We start from the raw sequence: 23,302 nt of genomic DNA, 5'->3' as shown, positions 1-23,302 counted from the left end.
AACGAAACAAGTGAAAATGAATATTGGACGGATGGATTGTTTTGACAGTACTGTAGAAGATTGGTCGGCTTATGTGGAAAGACTTGAACAATACTGTGTGGCAAATGACATGGAGGAGGAGAAGAAGGTTGTGGTGCTTTTGAGTCTGATGGGAGCTAAGACATACAATTTGCTACGTAACCTCACAATACCGGATAAGCCGCCTGAGAAAACGTTCCAACAGAATGTGGATTTGCTACAATGCCACTTGAATCCGAAGCCACTAGTCATAGCCGAACGTTTCCGATTCCATAAGAGAGATCAGTTAAAGATGGAGTCTATAGCTGAATATATGGCGGAGCTGCGGAGATTGGCTGAACATTGTGACTTCGGGGCGGGACTTTTGGATGCACTCAGAGACAGGCTCGTATGCGGATTGGACAATGACAATACACAGAAAAGACTTTTGACGAAGAGAGATCTAACACTGGATATGGCATATGACATCGCCGTTTCAATGGAAACTGTTGCAAAAGACGCAATTCAATTGCAAACGAAAAATATGGGAGAATGCTCTGTGAATAAATTTCACACTAAACCAAAGGACAGAACACAGTCATGTTTTCGGTGTGGGAAAAATTCACATGACCCAACTGAGTGCTGGTTCAAAGATAAAGACTGTAGACACTGCAACAAACCTGGAAACATACAGAAAATGTGCAGGTCGAAGCAAAGTGATAACAAATCATACCAAAGGAAAATAGGAAAGAGGGACAGAAATGTACATCAGGTCAGTGAAACTGATTCAAGCGATTCAAATGCAGATTTGTCATGTCTGAAAATTCATTCTCTTAAAGAGACAGATCGTAACATCATATGGGTGACACCTAAGGTAGAGGGAGTGAAATTAAAGATGGAGTTGGATACAGGATCTGCCCTCTCAATCATCTCCCACAAAGATTATGTGAGTACATTTCCAAAGGTGAAACTGAAACCAACCTCAGTAATGCTGAAAACATACACGGGAGAAAATCTCTCCTATGGGAAAATTGAAAGTTAAAGTGAAACATGGGAAGGACAAGCAAAAGTTGGAGTTGTATGTGCTGCAGAGTGAGGGTTTCCTTTTATTTGGACGTGAATGGATGAGAAGCATTCATCTCAACTGGCAGTCAATAAAGGCAATACAGATCACCTCAAAGGAAAACAGAAGCACTACAGATGAAAGACTAAAACGGATACTGACACAGTCTGCACAGGTTTTCCAAGATGGAATAGGCACCCTGAAGCACCTGAAAGCACAGGTTGTTCTCGAAGAAAATGCAACACCAAAATTCCACAAGGCTCGTCCTGTGCCCTACGCCATTCGCCCAAAGGTGGAGGCGGAACTACAGCACTTGGAGGATCAAGGTATTCTTTCCAAAGTCGACTGGTGTGAATGGGCAACATCAATTGTGCCCGTGGTCAAGAAGACTGGTGCTGTACGTATCTGCGGTGAGTTCAAGGTCACAGTGAATCCTGTCCTGCATGCAGACCAGTATCCCCTCCCACGCATTGATGATATATTTGCGTCCCTGGCAGGTGGAGAGCGTTTCTCAAAGATAGACCTTGGTCAGGCATACTTACAGATTGAAATGGAGGAGTCTTCACGAAAGTATCTGACGATAAATACCACAAAAGGCTTTTACCAATACAACAGATTGGTCTTTGGTATATCTAGTGCCCCAGCGATATGGCAACGCGCCATGGACCAAGTACTCCAAGGGATATTGGGAACCCAATGCTATCTGGATGACATCATTGTCACGGGAGTTGATGATGAGACACACTTGACAAACCTACAAAGAGTTCTGTTGAGATTGGAGGAGTATGGATTGAGGGCCAACAAGGACAAATGTGAGTTCTTCAAAGACTCAATTGAGTATTGTGGTCACATCATTGACAGACATGGACTCCACAAATCTCAGGACAAAATCGATGCTGTTCTGAGAGCACCAAAGCCGGAGAATGTGAGCCAGATGCGCTCATTCTTGGACCTCATCAATTACTACCACAAATTTCTGCCAAACTCTCCACTGTGTTGCACCCTCTACACGGTTTGCTACAATTGGGCAAGAAATGGAAGTGGTCCAAAGACTGTGAACGAGTGTTTAAGACTGCTAAACAGCTCATCACATCGGAGGAGGTCTTGACACACTTTGACCCCAGTCTCCCTCTGCGCCTTGCCTGCGATGCTTCCCCGTATGGTATCGGCGCTGTGCTCTCACACAGAATGCCTGATGGGACGGAGCGGCCCATTGCTTTTGCGTCAAGATCTCTAAACGCTGCAGAATGCAACTATGCCCAAATTTACAGAGAAGGCTTGAGTTTAGTATGGGGGGTGAAGAAGTTTAACCAATATCTATACGGAAAGCATTTCACATTGATCACGGACCATCAACCCCTTGTGTCGATATTTAACCCTCGAAAGTGTGTTCCAGCAATGGCAGCGGCACGCTTGCAACGATGGGCTCTGTTTCTACGTGCTCACACCTACACCATTGAATTTAAAGGAACAAAAGAGCACGGAAACGTGGATGGACTCTCACGCCTCCCACACGAGCCACACCCGGTGGGGAACATGACTGATCCAGCTGACGCGTTCCACTTGGCCCAACTGGAATCACTTCCGGTCACAAGAGCTCAGATACAAAAGGAAACCAACAGAGATCCCTCAGTATCCAAGGTATATGAGTTGACGTTGAATGGATGGCCAACTCATGGCTACCCCCTGCTACCTGAGTACTCCACCCGTCGTGACCAGCTATCAGTGTGTCAAGGCTGTGTCATGTGGGGCTCACGTGTCATTGTGCCACCCAAGCTGCGTTCAAGAGTGCTGGAGTCACTGCACGAAGGGCATCTCGGTGTAGTAAAGATGAAAAGCCTTGCTAGAAGCTACGTCTGGTGGCCTGGCATAGACAGCCAAATTGAAAACCTCGCTAAGACCTGCAGTGGGTGCCAGCAGATACAGCGCCAGCCCCAGACAGCACCCCTCCACTCATGGGAGTGGCCCACTACTCCATGGCAACGTATTCACATTGACTATGCAGGACCCTTTATGGATCGGATGTTCCTCATTGTGGTGGATGCCCACTCAAAGTGGCCCGAAGTATTCGCAGTGAAACAGGCCACATCTGCTCAAACTGTGGACATGCTGCGAACACTCTTCTCACGCAAGGGTTTTCCTCAACAACTGGTGAGTGACAATGCAAGCGTATTCACTGGGGAGGAGTTCCAGAAGTTCATCAGGAACAATGGTGTCAAGCACATTACCTCAGCTCCTCACCATCCTGCAACAAATGGATTAGCGGAGCGTTTTGTACAGTCTTTCAAACAGTCGATGAAAGCAAGTGGGAAGGAGGGAACGTTGTTACCACAAAAAGTGGCAAACTTCCTGCTGGCTTATCGAAACACAGCACACGCTACAACGGGACAGACACCAGCGATGCTGTTCATGGGCAGGAACCTGAGATCGCGTTTGGATTTGCTAAAGCCAGACATTCGCAAACATGTACTGGAAAAACAGTGTACAAGTGGACAAACACGAAAACAACTGAGAACCTTCAGTGTGGGACACCAAGTGCTTGCCAGAGACTATAGAGGTAAAAAACAGAAAAGGCAGCTGGGGGAGATTCTGTCACAGACCGGACCACTGACGTACACCGTGCGTGTAGGGCCTGACATGGTCTGGCGCAGGCATGTTGACCAGCTACTGGAGGCAACGGCTTGCAGTACCATGGCTAAGGATTCAATAACACGTGAAGACTCGGAGGAGGTTGCTTCAACAGCACCAGAGGACTTTGATGATGACATTGAATCCACAGGGGCTGCTGAACGCCAACCAAGTTCCACTGGTTCTCCACCCAGGCGTTACCCTGAGAGAAATCGCAGAGCACCTCAGAGACTTGATTTGTAGTCATGACTGACTACCACCCCTTTGTTGTTGTTGTAATCAAGTGATGTTTGTTTGAAGATTGATTAAGTGTCTTATTTCTGTTATAGTTATAGTTATCTAACACAGTACTTACTTTCTGATGTTTACAGGTTAGGTCAAAGCTGGAAGGGAGGAATTGTTATGTATGTGGTATACCCACATAATGAAGGAACTACTTTTTGTCGTATGCGTTGCCTGTTCTATGTGTGCGCAGTGATTAATGTTCCCAGTTATGTAGATCCAGTAAAAACTATGTTGACTACAACTCCTGGTCTAGACATCCTTATTACGTTATAATTATGAAGTAATACATAACACATCTCCTGCCAAAGACAGAGGAATTAAGAGAGACATGGTTGCAATTTATTTTTGGAGAAATTCCGAAAAACTATGGAACCAGATTAGTGCTGTGTTCGGCGCATTTCAGAGACGATGACTTTGTCAACTTCGGGGAGTACAGCAGTGGGTTTGTATCAAAGTTGGTTTTGAAACCTGGAGTTGTGCCATCACGGAGGTTGCCTACTTCTCCAACAGCCGTAAGTAATTTTATCTACACAATGAAAATGAAATGAAATGAATGAAATCCTTTTTAAAAAGTTAGATGTAACTACATGATCTATATGCCCATTTTGGACAACGCTAGCATGAACAGTCAAAGTAGCACGTGCAGCTAGCGCTAACTTCATTCGATGGTAGCCGCCTAGTTATACTGATATGGTTGACACAATGTTTCGACTTGGTCAGACCTGACGAAGACCTAGCAGCTATACGGTCGAAACGTTGTGTATCTAATACAATCACTGGAAGCAGAAGCGACAGTGTGCGGGTATACTTTTTCTTATTATCTGACGGACTCTTTACCCTGCACCTGTACAGAGTTGGATGTGCTTGCACTCTCTACTACTATCAGCGAGTTATAGCCATTAGGGATTTTCTGCCCATACACAGTATCAAAATTTGTATGTATGTGTATCATTTCTGCATAGTTTTCCTCATGTCAGCACAACCGTCTTGTAGTTATGGTTACTGTTGGGGCAAAATAACCTATTGAGCACATCACATGTACATTATAAATATAGCTAACTCCTACCCTAGCTTAATGAGCACATCACATGGCAGTCACCTTATAATATAGTCAACTTTTAACACATAACACATACATGAGAATATAGTCAGGTCAGGGCCGGAGCCAGGGCCCCATATCTCCTCCCGGCAGATGGTAGACACTCAGACAATGCACCAGTCATCCTCAAGAACGGGAGGACCACAACAGGTGATGCTCTGAAGCTCTCCCCCGTAAGGAGGAACACAAGAAGATATACATGCATACACTAGTGCCTGGGAACCAAGGTCAAGTAAAAACACACAGAACCACACACATCTCAAACGCACACACCTCATCACGAGGAGATACGGCATAAAACTGTATCACTCTGAGACTCTTCACCTTCTTCCGAAGCAGACCTTCCACGGAGGCGAAGCTCCGGACGAACCATCAGCGCTGATTAGGGACTTAGACATATTCGATTTCTCACGCTTATGACTCTGTATAACCGTTGCCACTTTACTTAATAAATCCAAGGTCCTCGTGCCGATAGACTTTATTACCTCTCCGTCTCATTTCATCTGGTCCAGTAACTAGACAGACCGTTTTTCCCAACATTACCAATCTAATCCGGCAGCTATCAGGATAATTTGCCTGTAGATGAGGATAACTTGTAGGCTAGTCTACTACTCAGATAAGTGAGTTATTACAGTGTAAGTTAACATCTATGTACAATTTTCCAAGACTTTATTCATTTGGCTTCAGGACATGATTTAGCTTTATGTATTACTTGGTGTCTAATTGTCTCTTGTGTGTATCATGTCATTTAGAGCACACCAGGAACATCAAGAACGTCCAACATCCACACATCTAGCCAAACAGACCCACCTAGTCTGTCATCCAGGGGCACACAGCTTTCTGTTGGTACTTTAAGCAATCATGTGAGAAGCAGAGGTTTGTGATTTCATTCATTTTTCAACTGCTCTTGTGCCAAGTAACTTCTGTTCCGATCATGCAGTGTTGATAATGGTGGCTAAACCAAGTAAACTCAGTTCATCCACATGTCATATTTATACAATAGGGTTTGCAAAAATCGAAATAGTTCATCCACCTTCTAGTAGATTTTATGAACTAGTTAAAACTTCAAATGTTTGCTACGGTCTTTGTACTATTGTTATCAGCACAACTTGCCAGCCATAGTATATACACATAATAACTCTACTCATTTTTTAACTCTACACACCTGAGGTAATCTATAGCTTACTCGATGGCCTCTGTTGTTATTCTTTCGTAAATGGTGTTACAAAACAGTAATATGCAGTAATATTCCTTAGGCACACAAACTACAGCCTGCTCTGTAAGTGTGAGTACAACTACAGATGATGCACCTTGGGGACCCTCGACCACTACGCCAATCAAGCCAACGCCAGCTAAAAGACCTCGGTTAGCTGTAGAGGAGGAAGACGATGGGGAAGACTCCACAGTGATCGCTGAACCACATGACTCCACATATGGAGTTATATAACTTCTTCTTCATCAGATTGATTTTGACAGATTTCTTTTGTTTTTGTTTGTTGATTAGGTCTGTCTAAGAAATTGGACAAGGTGTCGAAAGAGAAGGACTGTGACATTGTTAAGAGGTGGCGGCGTGGCATCAGCAACCATGTCTACTGGGCAGCAACATCATCATCCACCGGGGCTGAAAAAGTGGCTAAATGGACCTCATTAATTAACCACATTCAGGACATACACAGCCACGACAACCCAGCTTTCCCCAAATGCCTCCACCCTGTTCGCCGAACAAGAGATCATAAAAAGTGGTTTCAGCCAGGTGTGTAAACCTCTATTGTATGTAATGTTGTTTGACTATCTTGCTTGTGTTTCTCTAAAAATAATAACATATATATATATATATATATATATATATATATATATATATATATATATATATATATATATATATATCTTTCTTAAGGCACCAAAGCCCTCTATAAAGTGGAAAAAATCCTTTCAAACAAGAGGGTCCTGACTGATGTGGAAAAGCTGAGCTCAAAGTACCAGACCTCAACACTGGAAGCTTTCCACAGTGTTATTTTGCGTTTTACCCCCAAAAATGTGGTTTTCCCTTTTATTGGGATGTTGTGCAGGTATGTTTACATATACTGACTAATAACATATACTTTCTTACACTGCAACAATACAGACCTAATGATATGTGTAGATATCTTTGCTGTGGTTGTAGTTGTTGTTTGATAAAGACCTGTTGCAACCGGTGTTCTGCTATGACAGTTTTATTACCACACCCTATTTTCTCCTTCAGACTGTACCTGGCAGCCATGCATTTTAATGAGAATGCTGGCCGTTCCCAAGCAAAGACAAGCTCAGGAAGACTGAGGTACAAACTCAATTTCTCAAAAGCAAAAAAGGAGCTGCTACGTTGAAAGCAGTAAAAACACAACCAACATACTGTTAGTTGTAAGAAAATATTTATTGATGTATAAAACACTTTGTACATTGTTACATGTACAGTTTACCTACATTGTATTTCTTTTAGGCTATACCTTCAGCCTGATGCATCTCCTCTTTGAAGAGGTAGTCCCTAACCCCCTGCCCTACTTGGAGGAACGTCAGAAGATTCCTGTGCCCAGTTCCCTATCGTCCCAATACGAACGTCCACCATTAGAAGATGCTATTGCGGCCTATGTATCTCGCTTTAGAGTGGAGGAGGTTTAAATCCAACACATTGGCCTTCAGCATCAGAGAACTCCCTGCGTATGTGTTGGACCACACAAGAGGGGATGACAACACGTGTCTTCCTGCCAAGATATCCCCAGCACCAGCTGACAAATGACCTGTAGGCCAAGTACCTGCAACCGGCTGTCAAAAAGCAGAGGACATTGTTGTTTATGTACATATGGCCAAGGCTGAACTGTATATAGTGTGTGAGTTATATATGACATGTTTAGTCATGTGTAAATAGAATAAAAAATGATCCTTATTCGTATTGGTATTATTGGTAGGTACAGCTCCATCACTTTGACTTTCACTATACAAAATAGTGTATGAGCTTGGTAGACATGTTTGAATATGCTGATGTGCCGTAGTGTAGCCATTTTTTCATCTCACTTACTCATTGCCTCTAACTTGCAAGTTCCCATAATCACGTTGATAAATGTTCAGGTCATTTTGCTGGGAATATCTATTGAGACAAACTGGATCTAGTCCTGGGTGGAGGGTCATGCATGATACTGGTGGATCCTCGTCTTCCATTATTCTTACAACCTGTGCAATCAGATATGTTTGATTAATATAATTGATTTTACAGTGTATAACCAAAATGTAATCCATACCACCCATCGTGGCCCTGTCTTAGCGTTGGTGTCTCCCTGCAGCATAAATTCTCCACCTGTCTGCATTGTAGAGCAATTCCCACAGGTACACCTGAAGCAAAAGGTAGGCAATGTGTTTGGCAGCCATTAATAATGAAACACAAATTAGGCTATAGGCCTACCTAATATAAAAAAAATCAGTCTGATTATATGAAAATGAAGATGCTGTAGGTCTTTGCAAATGACTTAATTGGCCTACAACACATCTTTGAATGCCAACATAAAAAATAATTATGACTCCTAAGCCTAGGCCTATTTGAATAACCTGGTTGCTCTGTTAGAATGTCTATCAATAAAGCAATCACTAACAAGCTATTTGATGGAAAGGGCTATATGCAGGTGTGTAGGCCTAGTGGTTTAATAAAAAGCACAAATTTGGTTATCACAGCACGTCGTGGTCCACCGATGTCGTCGAACACTTTTGGTATGTATTTTCTTATCATCACATCGTGATGACGTGATGATTAGAAAAGACATACCAAAAGTGTTTGAACAGGTAGCCTGATTCCGGGAAAGTTGAGTGCATAGGCCTATTGTTGGCCTACTATATTATACATAGCCTAAATGTGGATAATACCGTGTGATTTTGGATTATTACAAAATGCATTGGGTTCATAAATGATTTGGAGGTGCATAAACTATTTCAGAAATAAAAGAGGTGGGAATAGGCCTGCGCTCCGTTTATTGGCGTATAGCCACAACTAAGCCCTGTATGCCAGTTAAGTTAGCTCACATTACCATTCTGAAACGTCCATCGTTGTACGTGTTTGTGGTTGTTCTTGGTCTTCTCCTTCAGTCCCATCTTCCGACTCTGGGTCAAACACGTAGGGCAAAATTCCTGCCATCGTTTTTGGTTTTGCTAGGTTTCCTCGGTAAGCCTGTGGACAGCTGCTGTCGTCCGATCAGAGCAAAGCGAAATTTAAATATTGAATATTCATGAGAACAGCGATCCAATCAGAGTAACGCTCATTAATACCTGACTATTCATGAGAAAAGCAGTCGTCTTTTCTACCAGGCTTTTCAGACATGCTAGAATAGTTTGAAACAAGCTATCCAAGGCATTTCCAACACAAACAATATTACAAACTCGATCAAAGGACATTAAGGATTATAAAAAAAATGAATGAAATGGGTGTGGCATGGGATCTTTAAGGTTTTTAGCTCAGTGAAACCACCAGACAACTATAGTGTCCGTAAGGGGGCGCTGGAGAGCCGGAGTGACGGACTTCAGGGGATAAACAGCCACGGTTGGCTACTCCACTCATGTTTAAAACCAGGAAATACTTATCCTTCTTCTGAACGTATGAAAGCACATTATTGCAAGCAACAAAGAAATAAAAAATACAAAATTATGAGATAGAAAGTCGAAATAATGAGATAGAAATTCATAATAATAAGAAACAAGGTGTGCATGGGCTCCAGTGGCGCTGTCTTCAAGGTCCCTTTATCCCCTTGCTTGTCCACCATGCAAAGGATATGCAATCCTAAATAACTATCACTATAACATGTGACTTTTGTAAATGATAGATGCTAAATATGTAAAGTATTTTTTTACAGTCTTATCGTTGCAGTTAACAAACATTGGTGTTCTTGAAGCTTTGACAATATCCAAGGACATGCCTTACAACCATCCTGGGTGGTCCTATCAATCCCTATCTTCTGGAAGCTCCCTGATGTTGGGAAGCCTGGCTTCAACACTGGCCCTGTTTGGGGGTCACCCTGGTGCAAGTGATGCTCTTCTGTTCCCCCTAGACCATGCTCCTAAGGCCTCCCCATGCTTAGATATGGGACTACCAGCCCCTATTCTCCATCGGCCTCTTTCAGTCAAGGTGACCATGCACTATTTAAGGCTGCTTGAGGTCCAATTCCAGAGTTGTAGAGAGAGATAGCAGAAAAAAGTGGTAGAGATTGATTTTGAAACCATTTTGAAACCTGCTCCCTCTATCACTGTGTTCTCCCACTCTGCTCCTCCATCGCTGTGTTCTCCCCCTCTGCTCCTCCATCACTGTGTTCTCCCCCTCTGCTCCACCATAGCTGTGTTCTCCCCCTCTGCTCCTCCATCGCTGTGTTCTCCCCCTCTGCTCTTCCATCGCGGTGTTCACTCCCTCTCTGCTCCTCCATCGCTGTGTTCACTCCCTCTGCTCCACCATCGCTGTGTTCTCCCCCTCTGCTCCTCCATCGCTGTGTTCACTCCCTCTCTGCTCCTCCATCGCTGTGTTCTCCCCCTCTGCTCCTCCATTGCGGTGTTCACTCCCTCTCTGCTCCTCCATCGCTGTGTTCACTCCCTCTGCTCCACCATCGCTGTGTTCTCCCCCTCTGCTCCTCCATCGCTGTGTTCACTCCCTCTCTGCTCCTCCATCGCTGTGTTCACTCCCTCTGCTCCACCATCGCTGTGTTCTCCCCCTCTGCTCCTCCATCGCTGTGTTCTCCCTCTCTGCTCCTCCATCGCTGTGTTCACTCCCTCTCTGCTCCTCCATCGCTGTGTTCACTCCCTCTGCTCCTCCATCGCTGGGTTCTCCCCTTCTGCTCCTCCATCGCTGTGTTCTCTCCCTCTGCTCCTCTATCACTGTGTTCTCCACCAATGTGAAGCATCTCATGCACCTGAGATGAACCCAAACCAGTTCCGGAAGAGGATGTGTAGGACCTAAATGGGCTTTTACAGAAGAAGGTGCAGTAAACCTGGAACAGATATCCACAAAGCACATTTCACTCACTAATAGCTGACGGATCCCTATGCCATTTTAACTAATGCCCGCAACTGCACACGACATTCCATTGACTGAAACTGACATATCATATATATCATATCTATTTAAACAAAGCAAGTTGCCTACTATCAAATGGGGGCCATTTCACCCTTGTGAATCGTAAAATACAATGGAATAAACATCTTGGTGGTCGGCTTAGCTCAGGAGGTAGAGTATGAATCTGCTGCCCTCAACCTGTAAACAGATATCATCAACATATTCTAATACCTTCTGGAGATGGTTGGGAAAGCAAGAAGTGAACAGAAAGAGCTGAGCTGACGTGAACACACAGTGTTTTATTTATCACTGTATTGTCTTGCCATTGACATGTCAAATATTTATATAATGAAGTAACATTACATATTAGCAAAATAGTGTGATTGTTGATTGGTCGATAAAATATTTCCATATTTTCTTCGACTTCATTTACATAATGATCAGAACCTTTAGTAATGTTTTCTAAACATACAGTCCCAAGAAGTATTCAAAAGAGAAACCGGAATCTCTGGACCCTTTGTGACATCACAAAGGGAAAGTGATGCTATTCACCTCAGATCTATGTTGATCAGATCCATTAATCCTCAGATCACAGACCTTACTGGACACGTGTTTGATCTCTGATCAGTAAGGCCTCCCATCACAGATGGCATCGATCGATTTTGAGCAGGCTAACGTTACATTGCTTTCTGAGAATGAAAACCTCAAGCATGATAACAACCACTTGAACATGGTGTTAAACCTGGTCAAAGAAAGCCTGGAACTGACTACCAAGAACAATGTGTCCAGCTGGGGTGTTCTCATGGACCCAGAAGGTAAGACGTTGTACAGCTCTGTAATGACAGCTGCAACCTAATCAAAGAAAAAATATATAAAAGGGTAATAGGGTACATATAACAGGGTAATATTGACGAGTTCGCTTTTTGCAATTTTATGTTGAACATACCTATACTAATATTAGAAGATCTTTGTTAACTAAGACAGCATTAGCCTGGTTATTGCCAGACCAAGCTCCATCGTAGATTGCATGATGGTCTGGGAAAGTTGCTGTCATTTTCTTCAGCACAAAAGGTGTGATCAATGGGTGTAGTTTAAATGACTCTGTATGCAATAGCGCGCCAGGAAGAAAAGCCAGCATGGTGATTGGCTCCCACAAAAACTTATCGAAACTAGAAAGAAATATATTGCTCTTCTCCAGACCTTTCTGCAGGGCAAACTCAAATCACCCGCAGAATGGGTGGGGTAACCTAGTCTAAGACATTTTCTGAATGGAGTAACAAAGTATCTTGCAAAATTTGAATATTTATTCTGGAAAACTTTATTAAAAATTGCCCAAAAGTAATTGAAGTTACCAAAGTAAGAAATTGAGTCATATAGGATATATTAAGTCGGTGCAAATCAAATAAAATCTATTTCCGATTGCCATTTTATATTTCCTTACATATTCGCTATTAGTATATGCTACACGTGAACCTCCTAAAATGGCGCAATTTGATTGGTTCGCAATCACGGGTTATTGGGCAATATCCCATGATGGAGATCTCAATTTGCGTGACGGTCGTCCTGTCACGCTAATAAAAACAATTAAACCGCTAATAAAAACAAATAAATCCCGGGAAAAAGTGTTATCTTGTTTATTTTTGGAGAGTTCACGTGTAGTATATACTATTATTCATCTCAGGCTCCGTGGATAGTGGAGAATATCGGCTACTATCGGCTATTTCCCAATATTCCCTTCGCCTTCGGCGTACAATTGTTAAATATCTCATGCAATACGAAGTGACTCTTTTGTTCCTTTACTCATGACTCCTTACCTGATAAAATGGTATCTTCCGTTTGTATATGTGCTCCTTCAGGAAGCAAACCAACCACTCATATCCAAGACACCCTGGGGAAGAGCCAGTTTAGAAGAAACTTGCAACAAAGGGGCCTGAAACCTGTGCACAAAACCTCCTCTCCGATCAGCTTTGAGTCTTTCATAAAAAGTTCCATGCACACTGAAACAAGAGTGAAGCCAGCAGTTGAAACCTACAGTGAGTCTCCTGTGCCTCGAAAGGTTAAAGGTCAGTTATGGAAACATGTATCACTAAACACGACAATGAAATCTTTGGATGGACACCATAGGAAGGGCTCAACGAATGAATGCATCGGCTACAATTAGACTTTCTCTTTCAATTCAGACCCTGAAAGGGTGATTGGAGAGATCGCCTTTCAGCTGGACAGGAGGATTCTTTCGCATGTGTTCCAGAGCCAGGCTAGACTCTATGGCTTTACTGTGCTCAACATACCAGAAAAAATCATCCAGGTAAGCATTATGGTGTTACACAATTAACACAAGTTACTCTCCAAGATATTATAGAATTGGAACATTCAGAATTGAATTGCATTTGCTATTGTGTGAGTAGCTGTTGCCTGCTGATACTTTCACCACTATTAGCAGGCAACAGGTACTCACACAATAAAAAGTGTGAGTAGCTGTTGCCTGTGTAAGCCCTGTTGTGGAAGGTGACGTTGAAAAATGAATGGGAACATTGAAAAGTGAATGGTGTGTGCATGCAATGACACGTTAGTTTGAGTTTTCTTAGCATGATGACTATCAGAACAAGGTTAATTTGTCAGAGCACTTAAAACATATAAGTTATAGAGAGCTTTCTTCCTTGATACCGATTGAACATCACAACTGTGATGCAAGAGGAACCTATCCTGATTGTTTTCTAACAGTTAAAAATGAAATATCTGTCAAACCCAACGATAAGGTACGATATTAAAGGCACACACTCCTATGTTGTCTGATGCTCCTGCAGGTGAGCACACACCCGTTGACCGGGCGGGTGGATGAGGGGTACGGCCTCCACGTCTCCCAGAGGTACACGGACCTGATGGAGAGGTTGGCCCAGCTCGGGTACAACCAGACCCTGCACCCACCCTTCACTGAGTTCATCGTCAACACCTACGGGATACTGAAGCAAAGGCCTGATTCTTACATGGCTCAGGAGATGGACTACAACAACGTCTATGTTGTGAGGGAGGTCATTTTCAGCACTGCTCCAGGGAAACTGGTCCCGGACCTGCTCCTCCTGCTCAGCTGCCTGTCGGACATGGCCAGGACGGACAGGAAGCCCCTCCTCCTGTGGTAGAGAGCTGGGGTCAGCATGGCCACCCTCCTTATCTTAACACCACTTGTAAATAAATTTCTGTCTGCATTGACAGTATGCATTGATTGAAGTCTACAGGTCCCTTTTTGAGATGAACTCTTGGTTTGCTCTTTCCTCTTTCAAGACTTGTTTACAGGAGGAATTTCTGAAAGTTGCATTGAGCTCAGCCCCCCAAAAAACAGTCCCTATTTGCCTGCATTACTTATGCCCTCATAACATAATTTGCGTTTCAGAAATGTCTAAACAATTCCTATTTGTTTGGTTCACGTGACGTCACTGTAGCTTCGCGCCACCATCTTGAGGACCGGCTTTGATGACCGATCCCACTGACCCGTTGATCTCAGTGGGAAACTGGGTCAGCAATCAACCACAACTACGACCACAATCAAATGCAAATGACAGTCATGCCGTTAATATTGTTATATGTAATATTATAATATTGTAATATTTGCCCATCAGTTGTCCCTACAGTAAATGGTAGGGACAACTGAGAAACAATTGTGGTACAATTGTTTTCTCTGTCTCTGAACTACATAGACCAACTACTATACATAGTTATAAAACATATAATTTTTTTATTGTTCATCTATGTATGTATGGTCACATTTATTTTTCACATGACTACAAACACATACATACAATATATACTATGGTAAAAAAATATATATTTTGAATTAATTTGTATAAATATAAATTCATTTATAAAAAGCGTTTCTGGACCACAACCTAATTTATTTTTTGTTTGTTATTTACATTCTACACATTTCCCACTGTTTGACCCCCTGCTCAGCTTCAGATATGACTTGTGGAAGTGCTTTCGTTTGCATTGCTCAGATGTGCAATAAAGTATGTCTGCGTTATCACTAGGGTTTCCGCAATAGCATCCTTCAGGTGCTCTCTCAAAATTAGCCCTTGAGGAGAGGCGTGGCAAAGTAAACCATTTACTTAACACCTCAGTCAACACCTGTTCTAATGAATTCTTCTACCCTCAAGTATGCCTCATCAAAAAAGCATTGATCAAATTGGACCCGCTGCATAAATAAGTTTTTGTTATTTTCAATATCTTACCTGCTCCGGAGTGCGATGCAGCTCATCAAAAATCCTAGCAGTGAGGGAAAATCCATTTCAATACTGGCGCTTGAGTACAGAGTAGGGAGATGTAGTGGCAAATCCAACTGAACAGTTTTAGGTATGTATCTGACGCAATGGCCTTCAACAACAGACAAAATGGCACTTTTCTTAGGGATGACCTCCTGGTTTTCACTGAGGTGGAGCTCAAAAAACAGCTTTCTCCTCCTTTTCAAATAAGTTTGATAGCCAATCATACTTCACGTGTTTTCGCTAAAGCTACAGTACCTAGAGTAGCTAAAGCTCTAGCAGCAAGAGACAAAATTGTTACTATGTAAAATAAACTTTGTAAAATGAAAATAATCTTAATCGTTAATAATTAAAAAGGCATAATACATGAATACACTTTCTCATAAATAAATCCATACATTTTTTCATGATTGCACATTATGCTTCAATGTCGAGGCGTAATCAGTTGAGGGGATATGTGATGCCGCCTTCAAAACGCTCTGATGTTCGAAGCTATTACGTATCTTTACGTAAACCTTCCCTTCTTCAGAAATAATGGAGCGTTCAGGTCGCTGGGAATAATGGGGAAAACATTTTCGCGACGACGGAAAGTTCTCGTGAACAACACCTCATGACGCTCCGATGATTCTAACTTCTGTTCGGCAACTGGGGCCAGATTTTGCTAACAGATGGTGTTTTCCAGATGCCTCGGACACCAGCCTTCCGGGTTGCAAGTGTGGAAATCTCCCTTGCGGCACTTCACGGAGGCACACCCCCTTTTGTTCGGAGTTCTGAGAGTATACCGAGTTCAGTGAGGCAAACAAAAACAAAAATGGCTGCGCCTGTAAAGAGATTTATTTTCTTTGTATTTGTACCACATTGGTAATTTTAATGTCGATTTTAAATGCTCTTACACACTTGATTACATTGACACTTTATTCCGGTCACCAATTTATGCATTGCATGGTCTTGCTGTGTGTGCAATCAACCCGGTATCACGCCAAAGCGTGAAATTGGTCCACCTCGCAAGGCGTGTTCAGTGTCACGCTTTGCCTGACCAAAGCGTCAACAGTACACGCTTTCTTCCGCCCATCTAAATGAATTGAGGAATAGCACCAACAGAGACGTTCTCCCAGCATTTGGGGAAATGGTTACGTATATTGCAATATATATATATATATATATCCAATATTTTAGGACAGATTCACCATTAAAAGTGTTTCTAATAACATTTCTAGCGAGAAATATACATTTGCCTTGCATAATCTTCAGTAAAATAGAGAACCTTTTCAGTTACGATTCTCTGGATGACATAAAGTTTAGCCCATTGCATTTAATACTTACAACAGTAACAAAATATGGCCCCTATCAACTGTAAAACACTTCAAAAGGTGGAGTCAGCGATCCCAGATTAATTGAGCACCAAAACAAATCCCCCTTCGTTCCTGCTCCCTCAGACACTTTGCCCCAATAAACCCTTGCCTTGGGGCAATCGTACGGGCATCTTCAGCGTGCAGTGTGGCTGCTCTAATCTTTTACAGAAAAAAAAGGTAGATGCAGGATGTGTGTTCCGGGCCTAATACCTGTTCAATAGCATAGTTGTTACTGCCATCACTAACGCCGCCTGTAGCTGATTGGTTAGATAAGTGTTGCCAGACTTTTTCCTAATCCCTTTGTTTAAATCCCCGTTTACAGAGCCTGAGCTGTGTATAAACACTGGGCTTTTTTTCAGCACAGACTCGGTACAAAATGTATTTTTTTCATGTATAAACATTTGCCTGGCTCACACCGAATACCATAAACGTGCAATTAAAAGTTAAATCTATCAGCACAATCACAACAAAACTAGCTCAGACATGCCTCTTTTTGGTAAGCATATGTGGGGGGGATGTTTGAGTGGGATTTTTAACCTTAATAACTTTGCTTTTGGCTACCCTCTTCACAGGGTAGAACCCCTTTCTCCCTGTCACAACATGTTGACATTCTGAAAGGAAAGCCAATTCATTAAATATTAAAGCCATAAAGTAAGTCGTCTCAGTTTTTCTAACAGTGTAACTGTAAATAAAAAAAAAATACATTTTAACACATGATCACAGCTTAAAAGGTCACAGCCAATTTAGATTTTAAAACAGACTTCATTAGATAAATTAACGTAGACTAAAATCTTTGTATTTCTACACATTTACGCACCCTTCCTTTTCTTCCGTGGCACCATTGGACTAGGACCAGGGTCTTGTTCCACACCGTCATCTGTCAATTTCATGAACACAATCAAACTATTCAATCCATTTAAACCTCAGAAACAAACAATCTATGTCCTAGATAAGGGAATTCAGGCATGGTTAAAGGTACAGAAAATAGTTTAATTGCCTTTACACTAATGAATCATTTTTATTTTGCTGTTTTATTGACTTGTAATAAGAAGAATGACACCTATGTTATTCCATACAGCCTGCACTGGCTGGAGGCTGAAAAAAGTCCCAAAGTGGCCCGAAAATCACACACGAGCAGTTATCACAGTAACAAGTCATTTCAAAGCTCTACGTTTTACTCCTTTTCTTACATTTTGTTGATGCTATTAGCCCAGCAGCTCTTTAGATTTGTATAGATATCATCAATTTGAAGAGAGACAGTTGCTTTAACATTAATTGCACCAAAGGGGACGCACTTTACATCATAAATAGTGAAATTCCTTTTTGGCTTTTTAAGGTTATGACAAAAGCTAAATGGGGCAGTGCATTGAAATTGAAGAGAAAAACTATAATTAACCCAAACTTCTTTCATTCCAAACAGATTACGGGATTGATAATGCTAAGAAGTGGTTTACATTTTCTAATTTAACAAAATAAGTGTGTGGTTGTGTGTGGCTTACAACTCATTATAATGCTCTTTATATACAGAAGCTCCGTTTGCCTGTTCTGCATACCTTCTTCAAGAGTATTTGAGGAGGCTCCTGCAGGTGTCTCTGGAGGACAGGGTGGAGGCCTAGTTGAGGCTGCTGCAGGTGTTTCTTGGGGGGTCCAACCTTCATTGGAGTAGAACAGAGTTATTTCGAGAATGATATACTTTGACTAGTTAGGACCCGAGCACCAACAATGTGCTATAGTGTAATTTACAAATTACACTACACTTGTTTTGAACTGCTGCTAATGATGATCCATTTCTCAGACTTTCTTTGAGAACATGTTTTAAATTCATTCTCAAAGAATAAAAGTGTAATTTGACAGTGTAATTTGTAATTTACAAATTACACTGTCAAATTACCTCCTCAAATACTCTTGTAGTGTAATTTGTAATTTACAAATTAAATGTAGTGTAATTTGTCTACAGTATATACTCCGTAAAGAGATTTATAACGTTTGAATAGCAAATATTCAATGTGCTTTAGCTAACAACTGCCGTTTAATTACAGAAAAATAAAAATGTACAGCAGTCTGAATGAAGACAATGTACCCTTCATTTACCAACAAATAAATATCACTGTAAAGGCATCCCTGCTCTCACGTGCTTCTAACAAGATGATATCATTAAAAGTTACGTAAAGCAACGGTTTAATTACACAACCGCAGAAAACACGTGAGCTGCTAGTTTAGCGACAGCAGCGTCCCTAGCAACCTGACGTCGTTGAAACATGCGAGCGAGACCATAAAATCTTCCTAATAACTATCAAACTAAAGATCAGACACATTCACTGACTGAAGATTATGCAAGTAAAAGATATATTTCTCGCTAGAAATGTTGTTTGAAACACGTTTAATGGTGAATCGGTCCTAAAATATTGCATTTCCCATTCTGATAAGAAAGATTAATAAAGATCAGACACATTCACTGACTGAAGATTATGCAAGGCAAATGTATATTTCTCGCTAGAAATGTTATTAGAAACACTTTTAATGGTGAATCTGTCCTAACATATTGCATTTCCTATTCAGATAATAAAAGGTTGTAGTGAGTGTAACATAATTCACCTACAGTGTAACGGTCCTATTGTGTATCCACCTGTATTGCGCCCCGGAACCTTTTGTTTTCGTTTCACCCGGTGAAAGCTAACAGCTGACCCATGAATGTCCGGTGAATGCAACTTTTCCCTCTCAATTTTCCCTCATCTTGCACCCTTGGCAAGCGGAGCGAGGTATGTTGGTTTATTGTAAGCCTTTAGTGTGATTATGTTTAAGTTTGGTGTCTTTATGTAAGTGAAGCAAATAATGCACACGTTTAAGTTTTCTTTATTGTGCTGAAATGTTTTCTGTCATTCTTTTATTTGTGAACATGGAAATTGTACTGCACTGATGTTAATATATTTGTGTAATAGTGCAACCATTTTGTGTTACTTTTTCTAGTTTCACGGTGCTATATCAGCAAAAGAATTCTACAATAAAAGGTTGCACCCGTCAGAGACTCTCCGGTTATTTTAATGTGAAGGGCAGCTACAGTGAAACTCGACCACGACAAATCCTCTTCCACGGACCCTCAACGCTGCAGCTGGACGTCCACCTTCGATGTGCGGGCATCTTCAATACTGTAAATAAGACATCGCTCGATGTCCTGCACACATACCCACAGGCGCCTCAGCTGCATCAAGATACTAACATACACTGTACACATGATCAAAGGTGATGTGGTAAGAGGACTTAAAAAAAAAAAAAATCACTCTGGCAACCTAAGAGTTTAAGAACGGTTAAACAACCAACTTCATTGGAAAGGTAAAATGCGTGGTTTGAATGTTGTTTAATTTGATGGCTTTAATGTCCATGAGCAAGTCCGAAATAATTGTTATCTCCTGAAACCCTAACTGTTGAAGCTCATTATTTAAGGGTCTGATTGTGAAGTACCAGCAGTATTTTCGTCCATAATATTTTGCCCTTTTTTGTGCATATTGTTTTGCTAATCTTGAGGTGTTCATAAGGTATAAATGTCTAAGTTTGAGTGTTATTTAGTAGTACTTACGTAAAGTTTAAGCCACCACTCATCCAAATTTAAGTCCAGACATTAAAACACTAAAAGGAGCAAACTAATATATCAGACCATCAAAATGTTAACACCTGCTGAAGAACAGGGGAGGTCCAGCTCACGAGAACGAAGCTTAACAGAAAAGGGCCTAGAGATGCAAGAACAGGAAGCAAAGAAAAACGAAAAGGCATTCAACAAAGCCTATGACTCGTGGAAGCAGTTAGCAAGAGAAACGAGTAAAATTAAAAGCTCTCTGCTCACCTGAAGATCTTGATAGAATCGAAAGAGACATTAAAGCTAAACACGCCATAGTGCAACAACATTATGAGCCAATTCGCCGCAACCATACTACTACCCCAGTTATTGTTCAAAGAATGGATGCATGTGGCACTCTAACAGACTAAATATTTGAGCTCATAAACAAACGTCTAGAGAACATAGACGAGACATTTAATGAAAGTAAGGAAAAGGAAAGAGTGAGGATGACGCTAAATAAGAACGAGTATGAGTCTATCTTTGGAAAAACAAACAGTAATTTCATCCCCCTCAGAAAGCTCAAACTCAAAAGCCACCTCCAGGTCCAGGTCTTCTAGTAAACGTGCAGACACAGAAGCAGATCTTGCAGCAAAGCTAGAACAGGCCAATGCAATGGAAGAAATACTTGAACAACAATCAAAACTCACTAAGCTGGAGAGTGAATGGAAGCTTAAAGAGGCAGAGGTTAAATTAAGACTAGAGGAGGAGAAAACAAAGCTACAACGGCTACAAGCGACAATGGAAGTAAAGGTAGCATCAGCACAAGTAAAAGCATACAATGCCTTTGATAATGCTGAAAGTTGCAATCAAGAGGTCGACAACATAATACTGCCCGACTACCTTAATATTGACCTTCAAACTCCACTAAATCCAAGAGCCCTGCCATTTCAATCACAGCAAAAATCCCCTGAGATGTTGAGAAATCAAGAGGAGGTGAGTCTAACCCAAGCGCTTGCAAGCTCACTTATTCTTAATCGTCTGCCTGTACCAGAACCCTCCACGTTTGCCGGTGACCCTTTAAAGTACTTAGATTGGAAGACATCCTTTATGGCACTTATCGGCCATAAGCCCCTCCCTGTGTGTGAAAAAATTCTATACCTTAAGAGTTATCTTGCAGGGGAGGCACGCAGAGCAGTTGAAGGATTCTTCTACCGAAACACTGAAGACGCATATAAGGGCATTTGGAACGTGCTACAGGACAGATACGGAAATCCATTCATCATCCAAAGGGCTTTTAGGGATAAACTCACAAAATGGCCAAAGGTTGCTGCAAATGACCCCACAGCGCTCAGAGAGTTTGCAGATTATCTGCAAAGTTGCGCCGAAGCCACTCCCCACGTTAAAGGCTTGGCCATCCTCAACGATTGTGAGGAAAATCATAAGCTCCTCAAAAAGCTGCCTGAGTCCATGGCACATAGATGGAGTCGCATTGTAGTGAACGAGTTAGACAAATCTAAAGAGTATCCAACCTTTGCTCGTTTCACAGAGTTCATGCAGAAGGAAGCCAGAATAGCTTGCAACCCCATTGCCTCCCCCTTCCTGATGAACAACAAATTTGCAGACGAGAGGTTCCCCAAGACAGCAAAAGCCCTAAACACACACGCTCAAACAAAGTCCTTCATCTCTGGCCCACCAGAAACCTCAGCCTCACATCCAAGGCCACCTTGTTCAGTCTGTAAAGATGAAAGTCATGGTATTGTTAAATGCCCAACCTTTGCAGCAAGAACTGTTGATGAAAAGAAGGCTTTCATTCAGGAAAATCGTCTTTGTTGTGGATGCCTGAGGGAAGGTCACGTAACTAAAGACTGCAAAGGACGTCACACCTGTAACATATGTAGCCGACATCATCCAACCTGTCTACACATAGAAAGAGACCAAGTGCCTGTAGGAAACTCAAGGAGCAGCTTAGCAGCCTCAGGAGGTGGCGCAACCAAGGAAGTTCGTAAGGTTATGGCACATGCAGTGACAAGGTATAGTTCCGCCACATCTAGCGTTGTCCCTGTCCTTGTCTCCGCTGCAACAGACCCCCAAAGGGAAATCCGAACATATGCGCTTCTCGACACACAAAGTGACATGACTTTTATCTTAGAAGATCTAGTGTCTGAACTTAACATGAGCACTCAACCGATCCAACTCAAGCTCAGTACGATGACATCTGTGGACACAGTTATAGCAAGTAAGGCTACATGCGGCTTACGTGTTCATGAATTTAACTCTGAGACCTATGTGCAGCTAAAGCAAGCCTACACTCGGGATTTCATCCCAGTCGATAAATCTCACATCCCTACAAGGGAAACAGCACTTCAGTGGCCTCACCTCAAACGCCTAGCAAACAAGCTACAGCCACTGCAACACTGTGAAGTGGGACTATTAATCGGCTACGACTGCCCATCTGCACTAGCTCCTTTAGAGGTCATTACAGGTACCGAAACTGAACCCTTTGCCCAAAGAACCGCCCTCGGCTGGAGCATCATAGGGTCAGCCAACCCAGACCTCGACAGACGAGACAGCCAAAGCTTTGTGCACAGAGTTGCAGTTAAAGAAATGCCAATGCCACCAGTCACCGATGTGCTCAAGGCCTTGGAGTCAGTGAAAGGAGCAGTGAGGACAAGTTTGTGTCTCAAGATGATGTTCGCTTTGTACAACTCCTTTTGTGACACTATAAGGCAAAGAGAAGATGGACACTATGAGATGCCCCTTCCTTTCAAAGACAACAATCCCCCTGCGCTACCAAATAATAACAGACTGGCTACAATTCGGCTAGAACACATCAAGAAGAAGTTAAAGATCCACACGCAGTACTTTGATCACTACAAAGCCTTTATGGAAGAAACCATCAGCAAAGGTGACGCTGAACCAGCCCCTGTAGCTTCTGAGGGAGATATTGTATGGTACATACCGCACCATGGGGTGTACCATCCTAGAAAGCCAGACAAACTCAGAGTTGTTTTTGACTG

At 42.2% G+C, this 23,302-nt stretch overlaps 1 protein-coding gene across 1 annotated transcript; it reads left to right on the top strand.

Moving 5' to 3' along the window:
• Positions 1–11,857: 11,857 nt before the first annotated feature.
• Positions 11,858–14,264, top strand: LOC307083989 (speriolin-like protein; the record flags this gene model as incomplete). The annotated part of the gene is made up of 3 exons (XM_079748087.1): positions 11,858–11,942; positions 13,308–13,432; positions 13,932–14,264. 3 exons carry the CDS (start codon positions 11,858–11,860, stop codon positions 14,262–14,264), a joined length of 543 nt encoding a protein of 180 aa, XP_079604213.1.
• Positions 14,265–23,302: the final 9,038 nt, after the last annotated feature.

This window comes from Pollachius pollachius (assembly GCF_949987615.1).
Source record: "Pollachius pollachius genome assembly, chromosome: 1".
NCBI lineage: Eukaryota > Metazoa > Chordata > Actinopteri > Gadiformes > Gadidae > Pollachius > Pollachius pollachius.
Note: the sequence above shows the minus strand (reverse complement) of the source record. Positions and strands in the feature narration are given on the sequence as shown.